General features: G+C 36.1%; 1 protein-coding gene across 1 annotated transcript; it reads right to left on the bottom strand.

Annotated features, from left to right (window-relative positions):
* Window positions 1-11,309: 11,309 nt before the first annotated feature.
* LOC144454793 (putative methyltransferase DDB_G0268948) lies at window positions 11,310-18,218 on the bottom strand. The gene is made up of 3 exons (XM_078147362.1): window positions 18,111-18,218; window positions 15,773-15,933; window positions 11,310-11,460 (listed from the first exon to the last, which is right to left on the bottom strand). The coding sequence occupies exons 1-3, from the start codon at window positions 18,216-18,218 to the stop codon at window positions 11,310-11,312; spliced, it is 420 nt and encodes a 139-aa protein (XP_078003488.1).
* Window positions 18,219-21,768: the final 3,550 nt, after the last annotated feature.

The raw sequence follows: 21,768 nt of genomic DNA on the forward strand, positions 1-21,768 counted from the left end.
AACTGAAGTGATATTTATGGGTAGGTAAGCCAATAAAATAAAAATGACAATTTTACCTAATTTATCTATTTATTCAATACCATCCCAATTACATTGCAAAGAAAAAATTAGTGAGAAAAAATAATAAGAAAGTTCATTTGGAAGCACAAAAGCTCAGGAATTTCAAAGAAACTAGGGAAAAAAGATATAGAGGAAGGAGATTCAGCAGTATCAGACCTTGAACTATAGTATAAGGTGAGGGCATTATTAAAGTGCAAAATGGATAATTTTGATTATTTTAAATTAAAATTTTCTTGTGTAAGTAAAACCAATATAGCCAAGAATATAAGGAATACAGAAAATTGGGAAAAAACTCTCAAAATAGACAATCTCTCAAATAGGATGTGATTGTGTTAGAGTATTGCTGTGGTGTAGGAAATGATGAGCTGGTTAATTTAGAAAAACATGAAAAAACTTGAAACTATGAAGGAAGCTTCTACCCACCTCCAGAGAAAATGATGGCAATTGGAAATATGCATAGCATGGTCTTACATATATGTGTATGAGTATATATGTGTATATGTTGTATGTTTATAGATATCTATGTATGTGTGTATATATATATGTGTGTGTGTGTGTGTGTGTGTGTGTGTGTATATATATGCATTTAATTTTAGCCTTCCTTAGAGTGGGGGGAAGGGGAGAGGGAGAAAAAAATAAAGTAAAAAGTACACAGCAGAGAACAAAAGAAAAACTAGAAGGAAGCAAAGAAAAGCTGGATAGATTTGAAAACAATGTGTAGTATTTATTATATAGGTTTCCTTGAAATGGAAATTATTGTTTTATGTTGAATCCTCTCATGTCCTACTATGTACATAGAAGTGTTCTTTTTTTCCATTTTTTTGGTTTTGTTTCGTACGTAAGTTTAAAATGAACAAAAAGTTTTTTTAAAAATCTAATTTCTGTCAGATTGCTTTCTAATTTTCCAATTATTTTTTCCAATAGTGAATCCTTACTCCAGTAGTTAAGGACTTTGGGTTTATTGAAAACTCTTTTACTTTATTTGTTTTCTTCTAAATGTTGTATGCATAATCTATTCCACTAATTAACTTTTCAATTTTTTTTAACCAGTATCAAATTGTTTTGATGATTACTGCTTTGTAGTATAATTTGAGATCTGGTACTGGTAGGTTCCCTTATTTACCACTTTTTTTCCCATTATTTTCCTTGAGAATCTTGACCTTACATGAATTTTAGTGTCATTTTTTTTTGTAGCTCTCTAAAGTAAGTAGTTTAGATAATACTATAAATTTTACATTGGCACAACATGAGCAATTAATTTCTCTTAACTTATTTAGACATCTTTATTTCTGAGAAGAAATCTTTGTAATTTTTATTCATATAGGTTTTATGTGTAGATTCGTAGGTAGACTGCTTCCTTTGATATACTGTATATTTATCTTGAATGTAATTTCTCTTTCTATCCCTTCTTACTGTTTTTTTTTTTGGACAGTGTAGAGGAAGGCTGATGATTTGCAGGGTTACTTTTGTATTCTTTTATTTGCTAAAGTTATTAATCGTTTCAACTAACTTTTGTTGACTTTTTAGGGTTCTCTTTACAGATTGTCATCTGAAAAAAGCTATAACTTTGTTTCTTTTTCATCTATGCTTATTCTTTTAATTTTTGCCTTATCTATAGCTATAGCTAACATTTCTAATATTATGTAAAATAATGCTGTGAAATAATGGACATCCTTGCTTTACCCCTGTTTTATTGGAAAGACCACTAGTTAATCTCAGTTACATGTAATGCTAACTCCTGCTTTTAAATAGATATTGTTAGCCATAATAAAGAAAGATCAACTTATTCTTATGCTTTTTAATATTTTTTTTCACTGGAAATTGTTTTTTTTGTGGGTCAGTCATTTCAATTGTGTCTGACTTTTTGTGACCCTCATTTGGGATTTTTTTAGCAAAGATACTGAAGTGGTTTCCTATTTCCTTCTTCAACATACTTCACAGATGAGGAAACAAGCAAACAGGGTTAAATGACTTGCCCAGGTTCATATAGTTAGTGTCTGAGGACAGATATGAACTCAGGAAGATGAGTCCTCCTGACTCCAGGCCCAGCACTCTATTCATTGAACCACCTAGCTGCCCCAGAAATTTGTATTATGTTTTATCAAAAGTTTTTTCTCCATCTATTGATATAATCACATGATTTTTATTGTTCTTGTTATCAATATAGTCTATTATGATTGTAGTCTTCTTAATATTGAACCAATCCTTCAATCTTGGCATATATTCAACCTGGTAATAGTGTATAATTTTTTGTTATATTTTTGTAGCCTCTTTCCTAATATTTTATTTAAAATTTTTGTATTGATATTCTTTAGGGATATCTATTTATAGTTTATAGTATTTCCATGGTTTAGGCATGAAGATCATTATTTGTGACATAGTAGTTATTTCATAGGACTTCTTTTCCTATTTTTACAAAGAGTTTATGGAATATTGGAATTAATTGCTCTTTAATGTTTGATAGAATTAACTTTTCTGGTCAGTCACTTGTCATCAGTCTGGTCCTATGGGTTAAATTTCTTTTTCTGAGAATAGATTATCTAAATTATCTATTTCTTGTTTGTTGATCTAGGTATTTTATATATATTTTTTATAGATATTCATCCATTTTATTTAAATTTTTAGTTTTGTTAGCCTGTAATTGGGTTACATAGTTTTCCAGTAATTTTCTTTATTTCAATTTTGGTTTTTTGTGGTTTCTTCCTTTTCCTTTTTGAGATTAGCAATTTGGTTTTCCTCTCTATTTTAAAATCACATAGCCAATGGTTTATTTTATTGTTTTGTTTTTCTAAAAATTCCCAATTTCATTTACCAATTCAATATTTTTATTTTTAAAAAAACCTTTCAATTTAGTTAATCTCTGTTTTGTTTTTTCAAATTTCTTTTTGGGTGTTTAATTGGGGTTTTAAAATTTTGTTGATTTTCTAGTATTATAAGAACTATAATTAATTCATTGGCTTGTTTTTTTCTTTTGTTATTAATGAAAATATTTAGGGATGTGTATTTTCCCCTCAAGACTATTTTATCTATTTCCCAAATATTTTTCTATCTTGTTTGATTTTGTAATTTTCTTTTATGATATTATCTATTATTTCTATAATTTGTTTTTTGATCTACCAGTTCTTTAGGATTAAGTTATTTAATCTCCAATACTTCTGAATTCTTTTTGTAAAGGCTCTTTATTGAATGCAATTTTATTGTGTTGTGATTGGTAAAGGAAATAATATTCTGCTTTTCTGTGTGTGTTTATGAAGTTTTATGCCCTAGTACATGATCAGATTTTATAAGGTGCTATGTACAGCTAACAAATGTAGATATGTGCATATGCATGAATGAGCACACACATACGTATGCATTACAAACTAGCTGACACACACACATACATGCATATTCTATATAAATCTGAGACCTTTCTGTATATGTGTATGTTGTTGTTTGACCTTCATTCTCAAAGACCAGTAATACCAGATTTGCACATGAATTGGATTTAAGTGAGGCAGAGCTGCACAAAGTCATAAGCCTCACTGAATTTTCCAGAATCATTGAAGTCCAGTGGCAAAGACAAAGTCAAGATGATTAGGAATGGCCAGAATGTAGTGGATGACCTTGGTCTTTCTAAATTAAGGTCTTTCCTAGGTGTCAGTTTGTCTGAGACCACATTATTTAATGACTAAGGGTTAAGTAAGAATTGAGACAAAAGATGGCCTAATTTACCAACACAAAAATATCAGTCTGGGAGGAAAAAATCCTCAAAGTTTCTGATCAGAAGTTTTAATCAATGAAATGTCATATTCCAAGGTTCTATCCATTACATCATACCCAATTTCTCCCTTTTTTTCATTTGTCACTAACTGTTTTGCTTAATTTTGACTTCATCTTCATCTTCATCATGCCCTAGCCAAACCCACCCAGGATAGCCTCATCATCATTGAGATGGCTTCAGCTTTGCTACTTATAGCTCATCAGGACCTTGAGTTGCTTCTGCCTCTCTGATTGGAGGGCTAGAGGTAGCCTTGCTACATAAAGGGCTTAAAATGCCAGTCATCTCTTCATTTGTCATCAGTTGCTCTGCTTGGTTTTGATTTCACCATCATTTTCATCATGCCTCTGTACCAGGTATCCTCTGGCACTCTCCTTCATTTCCTTTTCAACCTTTTTTGTGTACTGCCTTCTTCCATTAGATTAAAAGATATGGAATGGCTTTTTTTTTTTTTGGTATCCACACAGTGACTGGTACATAGCAGGCTCTCAATAAATGTTTCTTCTATTGTATTGTGTGTGTGTGTGTATATACTACTCTATTACCATTCAATAATCATTTGAAATCTATTATACATAACTTAAAAAAAATTTTATTCAGGTCCTTAACTTCTTTCTTGTTCATATTTTGGTTAGATTTCTCTCAGCCTGAGAGTTACATTGAGATTTTCAACTGTTATAGTCTTATTATATATTTCTGTCTGTAAATTGATTAACATTTTATTTAATTATTTTGATCCTATGGTAGTCAGTGCACATATGTGTGTGTGTGTGTGTGTGTGTGTGTGTGTGTATATATATACATATATATACATATATACATATATATATTAAATTGATAATAATTCATTGTACATGGTACCTTTAAGCATGTTATAATATTTACCTATTTTTATTTTTTACTTAAATCTACTTTTTGTCATTGGTTTTTCTGATATCATGATTGCTATGTTTGCTGCTTTGAGTTGATCTGGAGCATAATAGATTTTATTCTAATCCCATATTTTATTTCTTTGTATGAACATTTCTGTTTCAGGTGTATTTCGGCTGTCTTCTTCTGTTTTATGGTTAAGTTCATCACATTCACACTTATAGTTGTTAATTGTGAATTTCCCTTCATCTTATGCTTTTGTAATTTTTCATTTCTTTCTCCCCCCCCCTTTCGAAAGAAGGTGGAGAGAGAAAAGGGGTATGTTCAGTACTAACAATCTGTATTTGATGCAATTAACTTCTATCCCACTTCCCTTTAGTTTCTTCTCCTCACCCAGTATCTATGGGTTCATCCTCCCTCTTAATCTCACCTCCTTTTTTCATCTTGTCCCCACCTGATTTCTTGTTGAATTTTAGGTATTTCTCCACCAAACTCTCTATCCCCTTTCCCTTCCTTCTCCCTCTTTGTAAATCCCCTCCTTTGTTTTAGACATAAAAGTGAGGTTCATGTATAGCCTGCTTCCCCCACCACTTCCTCCATATCCATATAGTCTTCTCCCGTATTTAAGTTATGTGAGATAGTAAGTTCTGGTCCCTTCCTCCTTCTTTCTTCTTTAGTGTATCCATTTTTCCTCCTTTCATTATATTCTGATAAAGTTTTGCCAAGAATTTTTATTTGCAAGTGTAATCTTTCGTCAGATAGTTTAAATATATCATATTTTGCATCAAGAATGCAAATATAATTCATGCAGGCCATTATTTGATGCAGGCCATTATTTGAGTTTCCTTAGAAACTTTTCCTACAGTTTCCAAGATCCTGCAATGAGAAATAAGGAAGATAAAATTCCAGTGACTTCAGTGATAGAATTTCATTCTCTTCCCATGAAACCTCCCCACTAATCACACCAGTTTAATCACTACTCCCGTATTTCAAAGGGAGAATGTGGCATTGTTGAAAGTATGCTACGTATAGTCAGGAAGACCTATATTCAAATTCTGCCTCAGACATTTACCTAGCTGTGTGATCCTAAAAAAGTCATCTCTTTTCCGTTTTAATTTCATTAACCATTCAGCAGGAATAATATACTAGTACCTGTGTCATAGTGATGAAGATCAAATGGAATAATGTATGTGAACTTGAAAACCCTGTATAAATATGAGACCTTTCTTCATAACCCTGTCACTAGTATTGTCCCTCCAGTTACTTTGCATATAGTGTTTATATGTGTATGAATTGTTTTCCCACAATAAAATGTAAGTTCCTTGAAGAGAATGACCGTTTAATTTTTGTCTATTTATCTCAAACATCATGGCATATAGTGGGCATTTAATAAATAATCATAGAATGACTACACTATTTTCATCCCTACCTCCAAGTTTTTGTTCATGTTGTCGCCTTTGCTCGGAAAGCTCTCTCTCCTCTCCTTCATTTATCTAAATCAGCCTGTCTCCTCTATTCCAGGGATTCCTTCCCAACAAACTTAGCCCACACTAGTTTCTTTCTTAATTGATGAACCTCATTTTCTCCATCTGTAAAATAAAGGAGTTGGACTAGATGGTCTTTGAAGTCCCTTCCAGCCCTATATCAATGATCCTATGAACTTTGCCCCATGGTATAGAGGAAAGATGAGTGGGTTGAAGGTAGCAAGATTGGTTTCAAATCCCAGCTCTCTTCCTTATTACCTAATGAGCAATGACATGAGTGTGGTGGAGGCCTAGGGAATATAACATTTTTGTTCTGTCATGTCCAACTCTTGTTAACCCATTTGGGGTTTTAGTGGCAAAGATACTGGAGTCTGCCATTTTCTTCTCTAGCTCACTCTAGCTCATTTGACAGATGAGAAACTGAGGCAAACAAGGTTAAGTGACTTGCCCAGGGTCACACAGCTAGTGTCTGAGGGCAGATTTGAATTCATGAAGATGAGTGGTCCTGATTCCAAGCCCAGTGCTCTATCCACCTTGCCACCTAATGTAATATAACCATGATATAGTATACATACTATAATGCCCCTAATATAACATATACTATCACATATTTGAGAACATTTAGGCGTAGCCTGAAGTGGAGGCCAGGATCTCTGCAGTTATTATTATAATGTTTAGGATCTGTCTTTAATTCCTAAGAAAGGATCAGTAGCTGAAAGGTACCTTCATCTAGTCTAACCCTATCATTTGACAGATGATGACAGATGACAAAGAAGGAAAGCTACTTGTCCAAGGTCCCAGAAATAGTAAGTCACCCAGGTGCTCCATTTTAAAATCCAATGTTGGGGCAGCTAGATGGTGCAGTGGATAGGGAACTGGCCCCAAAGTCAGGAGGATCTGAGTTCAAATCTGGCCTCAGATCTGACACTAGCCATGTGACCCTGGGCAAGTCACTTAACCCCAATTGCCTAAAAACAAAAAACAAACAAAAAATAAAACCCAATGTCTTTAACACTACATCAGAGTTTATTACCCATAGACTACATGCAAAACACTATGCTAAGCACTGGGGGAGATGCAAAACTTTGAAAGGTTATAGTCTAGAAGGAGAACATGATACATACATACATACATAATCAGAGTTCAAGATAATATGTGATAAATGAATTACAGTGTTATGAAAGTGCAATATGAGTTCTGTGGGAGAGAAACTGAGAAGGCTTCATAGAAGTATCCTCTGACACGGGCTTTAACAGTAAGTAGTAACTTCACAGTACATAGGTAGAAAAACAAAGATTATGAATAAGAACAGTGAGTATCCAGTGTAACTGGAGCATAGGTGATGGGGAGCACAGGAGCAGAAGGTTAGGAAAGTAGAATGGTATTAGAGATGGAGGACCTTAAATTACAAGATAAGGAGTTTAAGCTTTATTTAATAAGGCACCACTGTAAAGTTTGGGGCAGAGGCTTGACCTGACCAGATCTTCAGCAGTTTTTTTAAAGTTGAAGCAAGCAAACAAAAAAACTGACCCAAGGGCTGTGTGTGCTATGATAGGTTATTTCTATTTTTACTTCATATCAGTTCTTTTCAAAAGGGCTTTTGCTGCCCCACTGTTAGCTTTTAGCAAATTTTGGTACATTCCAAGAGACTGTATGTATCCCAACAGGTCATCAATAGTCATGGGTATTCTACCTGGTATATTTCTAACTCTGAAGGACATGAAAGAAAAAAAAATCAGTGACATGTTAATTTTAAATAAGATTAACTTCTCCTGCTGAATATGCCCTTAGAGAGGGCTTTTTTTATGTAACCTGTTCATTCTATTACATTTGTGATATGTTCCATTTTGACAATATTCTAAAACAGTATTTTTCTACCACGTGTTCTTAAAGCAACATCCAACAGGAAAAAGGATTCTCTGTGGATGGTGAGGTCCTTGAGATGTTCCTCTTTGCAAATATCAAAAATCTGATTGCATCAAGTCACAAGATTTGATAAAGCATCCTCAATCAAGCAATAACTATTGATTAAACATCTACTATGTGCCAATCTCTGTTACGCACTTGGAATACAAAGATAAAATACAAAAACAGTCCTTGCTTTCAAGGAGCTTACAATCTAACCAGGGGACATGGCATGTTCATATGTGTGTGTGTGTGTATACAAAATATATAAGAAAGATATATATCATATATGCATATATAAAAAGATATAAAATTTTAAGGGGAAAGAGACAAGTAGTTGGGAGAGGTTCCTTCAAGAAACATAGAAAGTTCATATAAAAGATGGCACTTGAGAAAGCATGTTTAATAGGAATGTGTATGTATAGCCTACATCAGATTGTGTGCCATCTTGGGGAGGGAGGCAGGGAGGGAAAGGGAGAAAAATTTAAAAATCAAAAGCTTATGGAAATGATTGTTGATAAATCAAAATAAATTAATTTAAAAAAGAAAAAAAATCATAAAGTACATCCAAAAAAAAAAAGATGGCACTTGAGCTTACCTTTAAAGGAAACTAGGGATTTCAATAAAATTTGTTATTTTTTAAAAAAGAGCAACACAATAATTCTAATAAGAAAAATCAAATGTGAGAAAAATATCTCTTTTTCATATTGATAGTCATTTGGATGACCAGTATATTGAGGCAGTACATTGGTACATATATCTGGAACAGGCACTTCAGATTGACAATGAATTGACACCAGAATCTTGGGTGGAAGAGAGTGCAAAAAATATCAGTGTCCTTCAAATGATGCTGAATGGTTGCAAATCTTGGATCACTGCCATCTCTGAAGATCTGTATTACTGGTGATGCAAAGTGTTATGGAGAGACCTATGTAGATCTGTGTAGTCTGTGGCACGATGTCCAACAAAAACATAGTTTTAAGAAGTGGCATAAAGAATATCATCTAAAAGATGTGCAATTGAAAAGGAAGGTGAGCTGGTCATCTAGCAAGAGTGAGGGATTAATAACAATACCTTAGGTATTATTCTGGTGCCCAAGAAGTGTACCAACACTGAAAATGGAGGACTCTGGTGGGTTGAGTGGACACACCATGGAGGCTAGGCTCTGTGGGAAAACATGGACTGGAATCATACAAAATGAAAAGGTATAAATGTGCTATAATCCATTCTAGTGGAGGGAATAACAATAATGAAGATGATCACAGATCCTTTAAAGCCTTGATGGATCCTTAAAGCAAACATCTAGATGAATATTGATAATCATTTCTCACCTATTTTTATCCCATAAAGTCATAGAATCAAATATGTCTTTGCACTCAGACACTACAAGCTTTATTCTTTCACTGGCATCACTGTCAACAAGGAAATCCATAGCCTAAGAGAGAAAAATATGCAGGTGGCAAATTGAAGAATTCAGTTTATGGGGAATAATAACCACAGAATGACAAAACTTCATACTGCACTTTTAAAACCATTACATATATCCTGCAAATGGGATTCAAAATGTTTATCTTGGGGAGAAGAAAAATTCAGGTACTGTGGACTACAGGGATCAGCTGTAGGGCTTTTAGAGGCTGCTCACTCAGGAGGATGAATTAGCACCAAGATTGCAAGCTTGAGTGACTAGGAGGTGCCTTTGACAAGAATAGGGAAGTTGAAAAAAAATTAAAACAAAAACAAACAAAACAAAACAAACAAAAAGAATAAAGAAGCTAGAAGAAGAGAGGATTTGGGGTTAAGATACCGAATTGTATTTTGACCATGTTGAGTTGAGATGCCTACAGAATATCCAATTTGAGGCAGTTAGTATTGTGGGACTATTGTTCTTCAATCATTCAGTTATGTCTAATTCTTCATGACCCCATGGACCATACTGTCCATGAGATTTTATTGGCAAAGATACAGGAGTCATTTGTCATCTACTTCTCCAGAGGATTAAGGAAAACAGAAGTTAAGTGAATTGCCCAGGATCACATAGCTAGTAAATGTCTGAGGCTGAATTTGAAGTCAGGTCTTCCTGAGTCCAGGCTCAGTGCTCTATCCACTTAGTCACCTAGCTGCCTCCTGTTGGAGGACTAAAGCTCAAAAATTTTTTTTAATGGACTGCATATTTGGATCTAGAGAATATCCATTTAGACATGGTAATATAGAGCAAATAGAAAAAAGGTTCAAGGACAGAGCCCTGAGAGACTCCCACATTTAGGGGATATGACCTATCTGAAGATCTAGCAAAAAAAGCCTGAAAAATTAGACAGACTAGAGGGGAATCAGGAAAGAATAGTGTCACAAAAATGTGGAAAGGAGAGAGTGGCTAGGAAGAGATGATGATTAACAGTGTCAAAGTTGCAGAGAGGTCAAGTAGGACAAGGATTGAGAAAAGGTAATTGGCAAGAGATCAATTGATAATCATAGAACATTTTAAGTTGAATGTTAAGGTCAGAAGCTAGAGGACAGAGGGTTTAGAACTGAGTGAGAGGACAAAAGGGGCAACTAGGTGGAGAAGTGGAGAGAGAGCCAGGCCTGGAGTCAAAAAGAATCATCTTCATAGTTCAAATCTGGCCTAAGACACTGACTACCTGAGTGACCCTGGCATGTCACTTTCCTATTTGTCTCAGTTTTCTCATCTGTAAAATTAACAAGAAAACCCAATGGTGTTACCAAGAGTTGGACAAAACTCAACAACAACAATGAGAGGGCAGAATACAGGCACTTAGTGTAAATGGCTTTCTCAAGAAGTCTAGCCGTGAAAGAGGAGAGTGATATAGGATGATAATAAGTGTGTGTGTGTGGGGGGGGGTTGTATCAACAAGAGCAATATCATCACTTTAAAAATGTTTCATAGCTGTAGGTATATGTCTGTACTTGTAACAGTAACAAATTCTGGGGAAAAAAATCATGAAAAAACCTGGAGGGGACTTGGAACCTAATAGGATTTATTATTATTACTTTTTAAAGTTAATATATGTATCTTTTTCTACAAAGTCTTTTTTAATGGTGTCTATGTTTTGAATGCTTGTTCTTGCTGGTAGTTACTAAATTTAGTTTTGAAAAAATATTTGTTTAATGGGTCCAGACCATGCTATCTTTAGTCAGCATCAAAGTCCTACCTCATTCACAATTTCTTCAAGCTTCTCTGAGTAGTCTTGGCAATGCACATTCATGTAGGGAAGCTATGTGCTGAGAGCCATGCAGCCATGGGTTTTTAAGACCCTTTCTACCTCTGTCATAAAAGGCTCTATGTTGAACCAGTGGGTGGCTGCATAAGAAGTGACAAGGTCCACGGAACCATCTTCCAAGGGGAGTTTTTTAGCAGGGCCAACACTAGACCAAGAAATATGAAAGGAAATTGATGCGGAGATTAACCAATTATATTCTTTATGGGAGAAATTCAATTTAATTCAATAAACGTTTGTTGAACACTCAGTATGTACGGGGTGCCCAGGGAGGTCGACTGGAGGTCGACAAAGGCAAAAATTAGATAGTTCATGTATTCAAGGAGCTCACCTTCTACTGAGGGGATACAACATGTGCACAGATAAACATAATTATAAAGTAATTTGAGGAGGGAAAAAGCATTAATAACTGCAAGATCATGGGAGTCGTGAGAGGCATCAGAGAAGCTGAGCTTTGAAGGACTGTATGTATTTGAAAAGTTGGGGGAGAAAGCAGTTAGGTGGCTCAGTGGACAGAGTGCTGGACCTGGAGTCAGGAAGATCTGAGTTCAAATCTTACCTCAAATACTTACTAGTTGTGTGACCCTGGGCAAGTCACTTAACCTTTGTTTGCCTTAACCCACTAGAGAAGGAAATGGCAAACCATTCCAGTACCTTTGCCAAGAGAACCCCATGGACAGTATTGATATGCTATTGTCCACAGGATCACAAAGAATTGCACGTGACTGAATGTCTGAACACCAACAACAAGGTATTCTGAGAGGCAGAGGAGAGGAAGGAAGGAATTCTAAGCATGGGGCAGCCACTGAAAATGCATGGAAGTGGAAAATAGCATTAAATTTGCTAGATTTGGGGAAATGCTCTTCATATTTCACAGTATGCCCATAACATATCCCAGAACTCTCAGAGCACCTGCCACTTTGGAGCATTTACTTTTTGGAACTGTAATCAATCCTACTCTTTTTTGAAGGCCCATCTCAGGACATGAAGTGTTGTCTGACCACCTTAACCCATAGTGATCTTTCCCTCCTGGTATTTACCTGGGCAGTTTGTTTGGCACTTAAACAGGTACTTGATCATTAAGACATTTCTTGGACTGTTGACTTGCGTCATTACTGTGCTCTCAGGTTTTCTCCTACCTCTTTGGTGCTCCTTCTCTATCATTTTGGCCCTATCTCTCTTCCTCTTTTCATCCACCCAATGTGGGGATCATCCAAGACAGAGTCCTCATACCACTTTTCCCTCTCCCTCTACTCTTTCTTTTGTCATCTCATCCAGTTCTATGGCTTAAATTATCACTTCTATGTGGATAACTCTCAAATTTGTATCTCCACCTCAACCTCTCCCCTGAGATATTATTCTGTTTTTCCTGAGATATAGTTCAACATTTCTAAGTGCCTGCTGAGTATCTCCAACTGCAAACATATTGAAGTCAACATGTCTAAAGCTGAACTTACCAGTTTCCCTCCCAAATCTGCCCTTTCTCCAAAATATCTCATTTTCAAAAATGTACTACTCTTCAACAACCCATACGCCTTGAATACTTGAAAATCTAAATTACATTTGACTCCTTTCTTTCCTTTTCTCCCCTAACTTTTAGGACCCCCACCAATTTTATCTTTGTAATGTTTCTGGCATTCATTCCCTCTTTTGTTATGTACACAGCAATCACTATAGCTTAGGCTCACATTACCTTTCACTTAGTCTTTTAACTGATCTCCCAGCTATTATTCTTCCACCATTCTAATCCATAGTAGTTCACCTTTAAATAGAATTTTATAATTTACAATACATTTTCCTTACAACAATCCCATGAGGAATGTAGCACGTTTGTTATCCCTATTTTACAAATGAGGAAACTGAGTCTCAGAGAGGTTGATCTACCTGCAATCATATGGCTAGTGAGAGACAAAGCCAGAGCTCAAACCTAAGCCTTCTGATTGCCAGTCCAATATGGTCTTCATTATACCAGACTAATTTTTGTATAGTCACAGTTGGCAGATTAATATTCCTAAAGAATAACTTAGATCATATTGTTCCTTGGTTCAGTAACTTTCAGTGGTTTCCTATTGCCTCCAAATTTCTTAACTTGGTATTCAAAGTCCTGCATGATCTAGACCCGAACTGCCTTTCTGATCTTTTCCACCCTGCTCTTCACCTACATATACCTTTAACTGCAGTGAAACCATACTACTCAATGGTCTCCCTATGTACTTGACAGTGCCAGCCTCTTTGCCCTTACTTATTCCTGTTTTATCTCCTGCAATATTTGCTATTGTCTCTTCTCATGGGATAAGATCAGTGTTCCCCCATTTCTCTGCACCAGGGATTCATTTTTCCTAAAAGGCAACAAAGCTGTCCCTAGGGTATCTGATTGGCCCCTATCTCTCTTGTGGCAGCTTGCTGGTCACCTAACAACATGAAATGTTCCACCCGTATAAAATTGCAGCCTCTCTGACTTGATGGATATCTGAAGGCAATACTACTCATTGTATAGCACCTTACTGACCAGATGGATTTCTGTATGGAGAGAAAGGAAATAGCCTCATCTATAGAAGCCAAGTGTCACTTTATCCTTATTGCCTATCCTTGCAGTATTCGGGTAAAGTAAATCTCCTTTTTGTAATTGTTCAACAAATATCTCATTTCATCCCAAATAGAACCTGATCTAACAGGGTACTGTCATCAGATAACCCCACCTCTGCCTGTCAAAATCCTTCCATATGTCCAGGTCCAGTTTCAAATGCCACTCCTCCAAGGATCTTTGTTGATTCCCAACAACTAGATGGGATCTGTCCCTTTGACCTCCTCTAGCCTTTGATAATGTTCCATTTTATTTATCACTTATGTCCCTTGTTTCATAGTTTGTGTCCTTGTCTAATCACCTGACCAAACTCTAAATTACTTGAGGGATGATATCTTGTTTCATCTTTCTGTCTTACACAACCTCTGGTATAGTGTCTTGTACAAAGTAATGCTCAAATAGTTGTCCAATAAGTGAATGGACAAATAAGTCATTTTTGATCCATCTCTTCTTTGGTCTCAAATATTATCAGTCCTTCTCACCAACTCAATACACTGCTGTGTTCCTGTTTTGTTCTATTTATCTAGGATTAGAACTAAAAGAAACCTTAGAGAAATTCTTAATCCTTTCTACCTAAGAATTAAACCTCAGTATCCTGCCTGGTAGATGAGATGAGTCATATGCTGAATAACTACAGATAGTTAGATTTCCTTCCATTACTCAATTCATTCTTTTGATTTTATTAAATTGAGCAATTTGGTATTCAAAATCCATACAATTAATTATAGAAAGCATTTTATGCAGATTACTTGAAAAAGAAAACCACCCAAATATATAGTTTAAACAACTGGTTTCTTCTTTGCTACATGGACTTTTGATTTGCTCTCCTAAATTACTGTCAAGATAAAGGTTTTTTTCCTTTAAGTTATGCTTATCTTAGCAAAGAATTCTTATTAAAAACGGATGTATGAGCTTTTAAAAAAAGCTGAAACACTTGGACAGCTGTTAGGAATATGATGTAAAAGAGGTGGTGATAATATAGTGATAAATCTTCAGAGTTAGAAAGAATTGGGTTAAAGTCAAGCTTCTGATTATATATTATCTCTGTCACCCTGGGAAAATCATAGGAAACTTTTCTCTAAGACTGGAAGGTGTCACTTGCATTGATAGTGCACTGAGAGTTCCCAAATCTATCATCTCTTCTCTCCATGCCTCTTAAAATTTTTCATTTTGATCTCTGCCAAACACAAAGCAGGAAGGATTCTTTTTTTGAAAATTTTATGAGGATTCTCTGATGTCTGCCCCTACTAAAGTCATATTATGATGGTAAATATAACATGGAGATGACCCTGTGTTCATGAAAATCATGCCAGTGGAGCTCAAGGTCTGGCAGGCCCCACCAAACTCAAAAGTCTTCTAACATATGTCTAATGGCAGACTGTGTGTCAGTTTAAAGCAAGGGTTCGCAATTGCTTTTTGTCATGGACCCTTTTGGCATTTTGGTAAAGCATATGGACTCCTATTAGCATAAAACTTTTAAATAAATAAAACAAAATATGTGGGATTATGATGGAAGCTGAAGTTCAGTGAACATAAAGATATGGTTTTGTTTTTCTCCCCCATCCATATTCACTGGCCCCATGAAATCTATTCATGGACTCATTGATGAAGAACCTCTGGCATAAAGGATGAGCCTTGCTAAATCCATCATCAGACTGGTTATAAAGTGATTAGATTTTGGCCCCAGCAACTCATGAAGACTTGCTCTTAAGGCAGATACCTAGCGGAGGGAGTGTCCATACTGAGAAAATTAAGGCTTTTTGAAGCACCAATGTATTCTCAATCACTAATAAATTAGAATGTTGATATTTTTGTTACCAACTATCTTGGGATTTGGAGCACACATGAGAGAGCATCCATGTCCCATTGGACTTACATGAAAGAAATGTTGAGGACATTAGGTGACTGCTTTGCCTGGTTGATCTGAGCTTCACTGATGTCTATTCCTACTGCCTTCTCAAAATAGGGAACCAATACTGTTGAGCCTTGTCCAGATCCACAGCCAACATCCACAGACAACTTGTAGGGCTTTGCTGTCTAAGGAAAGACAGAGAAGGTTTGAACCAGTGAATCACTGATATTCAGGTCAGTTGAGTACATGGAGGAATAATTTGAATTTGGGAAGTACAAAACCTATCTCAACTGATGTGGTTTTATCAGATGAAGATGGTGCTGATGTGGTTTTGTCAGAGGCAGCTTTTGCTATACAAGGCCAGCAACAGCATTTAAACCTATTTTTCCATCTGTAAATAAAACATGCCTTGTTTAGGGCTGAGCAAGCCATCTTCTCCTTGGTTCCTCTTCCCCAACAAAAATCCTTCCTCATCTGATTAGGAGAGACACTACATTTTATTCCACAATGAGAGCTATGGTGACAATACCCTAGGAAAGGTAACATAAAATCGTTGTATGGTAGAACTCATGTGGGAAGGGATCTCCATGATCATCTGGCCCATTCACAACCAAAAGGAATTGCCACTATAGCATACCCAAAAAGTAGTCCTCCAGCCTTTGCTTAAAGAACTCCAAAGACGGAGACCCTAATGCCTCTTGAGGCAGCCTCATCCACTTTTGGGCAACTCCAATTATTATGAAACTTTTCCTGAAACCAATTGGCCTTTTCACAACTTCTATGCATTACTCTTGATTCTGCTGTGTGGCGCAAAATGGAACAAATCTATTCGTCATTCTATATGACATCCCTTCAAATACTCAGACAGCCGTCATGTTCTGTCCTCCTCTCCCCACAATCTTCTTCAAGCTAACCATCCTCCTATGTCATGAACTCAAGGTCCTACAATATCCAGCTTGCCCTCTTCTGGACACTCCCTAGCTTATCAATGTCTTCTTTAAGTTGTGGTTCTCAGAAGTGAACATGATACTCCCAAAGAGGTATGATGAAAATAGAATACAATAGGAACTTTATTGCTGTTTAGTTGTTTCAGTTGTATTGGATGCTTCATGACCCCATTTGGGGTTTTCTTGGCAAAGATACTGGAGTGATTTTACATTTCCCTCTCCAGCTCATTTTACAGATGAAGAAACTGAGACAAACAAGGTTAATGGGCTTTGCCTAGGGTCACACAGCTAGTAAGTAATTGAGCCCAGATTTGAACTCAGTTCCTCCTGACTCCAGGCTCTATCCACTGTGCTACCCAGCTGCCCCAGTAGGAACGATAGTAGCAACAATTTCCTTATTTCTGGAAGCTATTTCCCCTCTTCCTGCAGCCCAAGATCACATTAGTTTTGTTGGCTGTCACCTCTCATTACTGACTTAGTGAGCTTGTGGTCTGCTAAGATTTCAAAATCTTGTCCAGACAAAGTGCTATCTAGTTATGTCTCTTACACATCATACTTGTGAAGTTGATTTTTTTTGGTACCCAAATATAGAATTTAAATTCATCCCTACTAAATTTCACTTTTTAAATTAAGCCTACTGCTCTAACTTGCCAAATTATTGATTTAAATTATATGAAGCTATAAATGGCAAATTTCACATCTTGTCCTGAGAGCAGGCATGGAGCACCTGAACTGTTTGAATTGGAGAGGGAGATCATGGAAAGTGAACCAAATGCAATCTGATTGCTCTATAGGTAGGATAATGGAAGAGTGCTGGGGTTGGAATCAAGAAGACAAGGGTTTGTATCTCACCTCAGACACTTGCTAGCTGTGTGACCCTGGGCAAGTCACTCAGCCTTTCTAACCCTCAATATTTCACCCGAGAAATGAGGATAAACAATAACAATAACTTTAGAAGGTTGTTGTGAGGCTGAAATGAGCCAAAGCAGGCAAGGCACTTTGCAAACCTTAAAGTGATATATATATATATATATATATATATATATATATATGTATGTATATGTGTGTATATATATGTATATGTGTGTACACACACATATACATATATATGTATATGTATATATACATATATATGTATGTATATGTGTATATATATATATATATGAGTTATTATTATTATTATCATCATCATTTACCCAGCCTGAATATCTTAATGGATCTGGAATGTTGTCAATTGTGGGTACTTTCTCTTTGGATGTAGGGGCAAATTATCCAAACTTTCTCAGTTGGTTACAATTCTTTTCTATGTCTTATAATTTGCTGAGAAAAATAATTTCAAAAATTTGAGATTCTCTCCCTACATTCCTACATGTGAAAAAAAATACAAACAGAAGATTTTTTAACTTTACTTTTACCTTTTCTTCCAAGTAGGAGATTATCTTTTGTAGCTCTTCAGATGGACCAAATCTGTATTTCTGATAAAGATCCGCATGATCTTTCTTTTCAAATAGCCTTGTAGCCATGACCTCTTCCATTTTTGAGCATTAACCCTTGGAAAATGAAAGAGAAAAATATTAAATTGATATATAATGCTAAAGTAAAATGTATTAACAAATCAAAAGATAAGATTAGAATTCAATGTGACCTTGACAAATCGCTTTAATGAAAAGTCTTAGCTTATGTCAGAAATAGTCTGTATCTTAATAGGGAGAAGAACAAAGTAATGTATTTCAAGATAGAAAAAATACAGATAAAATCAATCAATCAACAAATACTTATTATGCCCATATTATGCCAACCACTGTGTTAGATGAGAAATTACATATAGAGTTTTTTAAAAAGGAAAAAGTTCATGCAATCACAGTGAACCATAGTACAATAAGTCAAATATAATTTATTGATTCAGTACTTTTACTTGAAATGCAGTATTTCTTCCAATCAATCAATAAGGATTTGGTAAGCAGTTAACTGCTAGACCTTGTGCTAGGTATTGGGGATACAAAATTTAAAAAATCAAACAACCTGGCCCTAAAGTAGCTTGCAATCAGTCAATCAACAGTCCAAGAGCTAGACTTACAAAAAGGAAAAAGTTCCTGTTTGATAATCTAATTATAAACTATAATAGTTTAAGCTATAAACTACATAATAGTTTATAATCTAACGTAAGATAACAGACAAAAAGAAGCTGAAAAAGGCTAGGGTTCAAGGATATGGCATGGTGGAAAAGTCTGAGAAGTCCCAACGACTATGGCCAGAGGGCCTTTAGGGAGGAAAAGCCCTGAAGTAGCCTACATTTAACCTATCAGTAAATAAACATTTATTAAGTGCCTACTATGTGCTACACATGGTGCTAAGCTCATAGTGGGGACAATGAATAATATATACGTATATGCTAACTCTACAAAATAAATCTAAGGTAATTTTGGGAAGGGAAGCACTAACAGCTAGCTATGACAATCAAGAAAGGCTTTACCCAGCCTGTAGGTAGGTGACACAGTGGATAGCATGTCTGGCCTGGAATCAGGAAGACCTGAGTTAAAATCTGTCTTCATAAACTAGCTGTGTGACCCTGGGCAAGTCACATAATCCTGTTTGTCTCAGTTTCCTTGTCTGTAAAATGACTCAGAGAAGGAAATGCAAAACTACTCCAATATCTTTGCCAAGAAAATCCCAAATGGGGTCACAATTGAACAACAACAAAGACTGTAGAAAGTGATAATTCAGCTTAACTTTTAAGGAAATTAGGAATTTTCCTGGGTACTAATTGGTGAGTAAAGTATGTCTGGGCCTTTCCTGAAATAGTGGTCCTAGAAAAATAGTTACAGATTAGGAGAGAGAATCACCAGGGCAGAAGTTCCACCAGGGCATGGTCTTTGAGATGGTTGACAAGGTAGTTGACTGTGTGTATGTTTCTGGGAATGTGAGACCCAGGTAAATGGGGGAGATATTTTATTGATACTGTTCTATGCCACTTTAGTAAATGCCTTTGGTTTGAGCTAACAGTTGATGTGATTTATGGGTGCAAGGACCCTAAAATACTGAGGTTCAGGGTGGAATTGTTTGGAGAGAATTTGTGGACTCAAGCATTCTTCCAGTCACATGGCAAAAAGTTTATTGTAACACCAATATGGTGAGCAGAGCTCCTTAGGGAACTTACAACCTAAAACGAGTGATGCTAAAACTTATATATGAAAAACTCAGTGCATTGTGCCAACTATGCTAATTAGGTGGTGAACATACAGTTTTTGTACCTTGGGCATACGTGTCATTCACTACTGGCATGGCCTGGGGTGGAGGGGGCTTCTAAGAGCTGTGATTTTGGTCTGTTGTGTCTGTAACAAGATAGCCTCAGGAGTTGATGTCTATAACTTGACCTCTGGATTGTGTACAGTGACTGTGGGAATCAGTACATGATAGTTCTGCTGGTACAAGATAGTCCTGTTCATACAAGGGAAATTCTACTTGTAACAGGAAGAGATAGTTTACCTCACTGGGACCCACTCATGAGTTATTGCCAGAGACAGGATCTTTGGGCTGGGAGAGATTTGGTCCTAGGGGTGGGGTCCAAGCACAAGCATTCAATCATTCCCCCCTCAAATAAATTGGACCCAGAATCTCTTGGGGTAAGGCATGAAGGTCGTGGCTTCTGAAACTGTTTCCTGCTGAGATTGGACATAGAGCTGTCCCTGCCTCATGGGGTCCTATTCAAGGGTATGGATCCTTAGCTAGTGTTTGGCCAATGGCAAGTCCAGGGGTTGGTTGGTCTTTGACTCGGATGAGGGTTGGCACACAGATTGAGCAATAATCTGAAAGTGAGTGGCTTGCAGTCTAGGAGACAAATCTGGCAAGGAAGTTAAGCAAACAAGGGCCAAAAAGGAGTGAGAGGAAAATGACCAGAAGTGAGATAAATACGAGCTTGTATCCTTCTAACAGGGCCATCTGACATTTGAATGAGTTATTAACTTTCAAATCAAGCTACACAATTTTCCTTTCTTCTTAAAACACAGTCAAGCTTCCTCAAACCCTCTCAACATACTTAAACCATCTGAAGCTGGCACAAAGGTACCCAGAGCAACTATCCAGGGACAGGAGGGGCTTGGATGTCTCCAATTTATCCCCAAACCTTCTTATCTGCCTTCCATATTTTCAGTCAAGCCTTTATTTACCTTTCTAAATCAAACTCATTACTCAGAGTACTCAACTTTCCTTTACATTTCACATAGCACAAGATAGCTCATGAGTTATTACTCTTCACTAACATAACTGCATTGCCTTAAACAAAACAAAAGAAGTTTCTCACTAACCTCACAACTTAATAGAGTCACATCCTTGTTTCACAAGCTTGTTTATTCTCTAATTATATTCACTCTGGAAGAAGGAGTTACTTTGGAAATTGAATCTTATATGTATGGTAAGTTCAAATACTAATTTAACTGTTGCTTAGGCCGTGGTATGACTATAAATTCAGATCAAAACAGCAAGATCTCACATACTCACATTGTGCTCATATTTTTTTACTGACCACTTGCTCTGATTATAGAAATTTGCTATGAAAGAAAAAAAGCAAGGCTATGATTATATCAAACATGACAGGAAAAAACATCCTGAGCTCTGTTTGAATTCAGATAAGAATTTTCCAACCAATCATGCAATGTCAATTACACCTTATAGCCAGATTCAGGAACAGCCAGGTGGAAAACATTTCTTTTCAAAGGAACACGGTGGGGAAACTGGAGGATCCTACATTATGCTGAGTCTAAGATTGTCCTCTTGGCTTTTCCCACTTGCAGACCTCTACCTATAACAGGATCATATTCCTTTTGAGTAACTTGTGGCATTTCTCTCAGATAGTAGATCATTGACTATTGATTATTGATAGATTATTATGATCCATCAGACAACTATACAGTCCCAAGAGTTTTTTATGCTTATGTATATATATGTATACATATGTATATGTATGCAAGTATTTTGTGTGCTTATTTGTAAAATAATGTAATCACTATGACTTTAACTCTGTTACAGAAGAGGTGAAACAGGTATGAATCGTTTTTCAAATTTTTCTTCTCTTCT

This window comes from Phascolarctos cinereus, unplaced genomic scaffold (genome assembly GCF_003287225.1).
Source record: "Phascolarctos cinereus isolate Bilbo 61053 unplaced genomic scaffold, phaCin_HiC Scaffold_7;HRSCAF=346, whole genome shotgun sequence".
In the NCBI taxonomy this organism is placed as follows: domain Eukaryota; kingdom Metazoa; phylum Chordata; class Mammalia; order Diprotodontia; family Phascolarctidae; genus Phascolarctos; species Phascolarctos cinereus.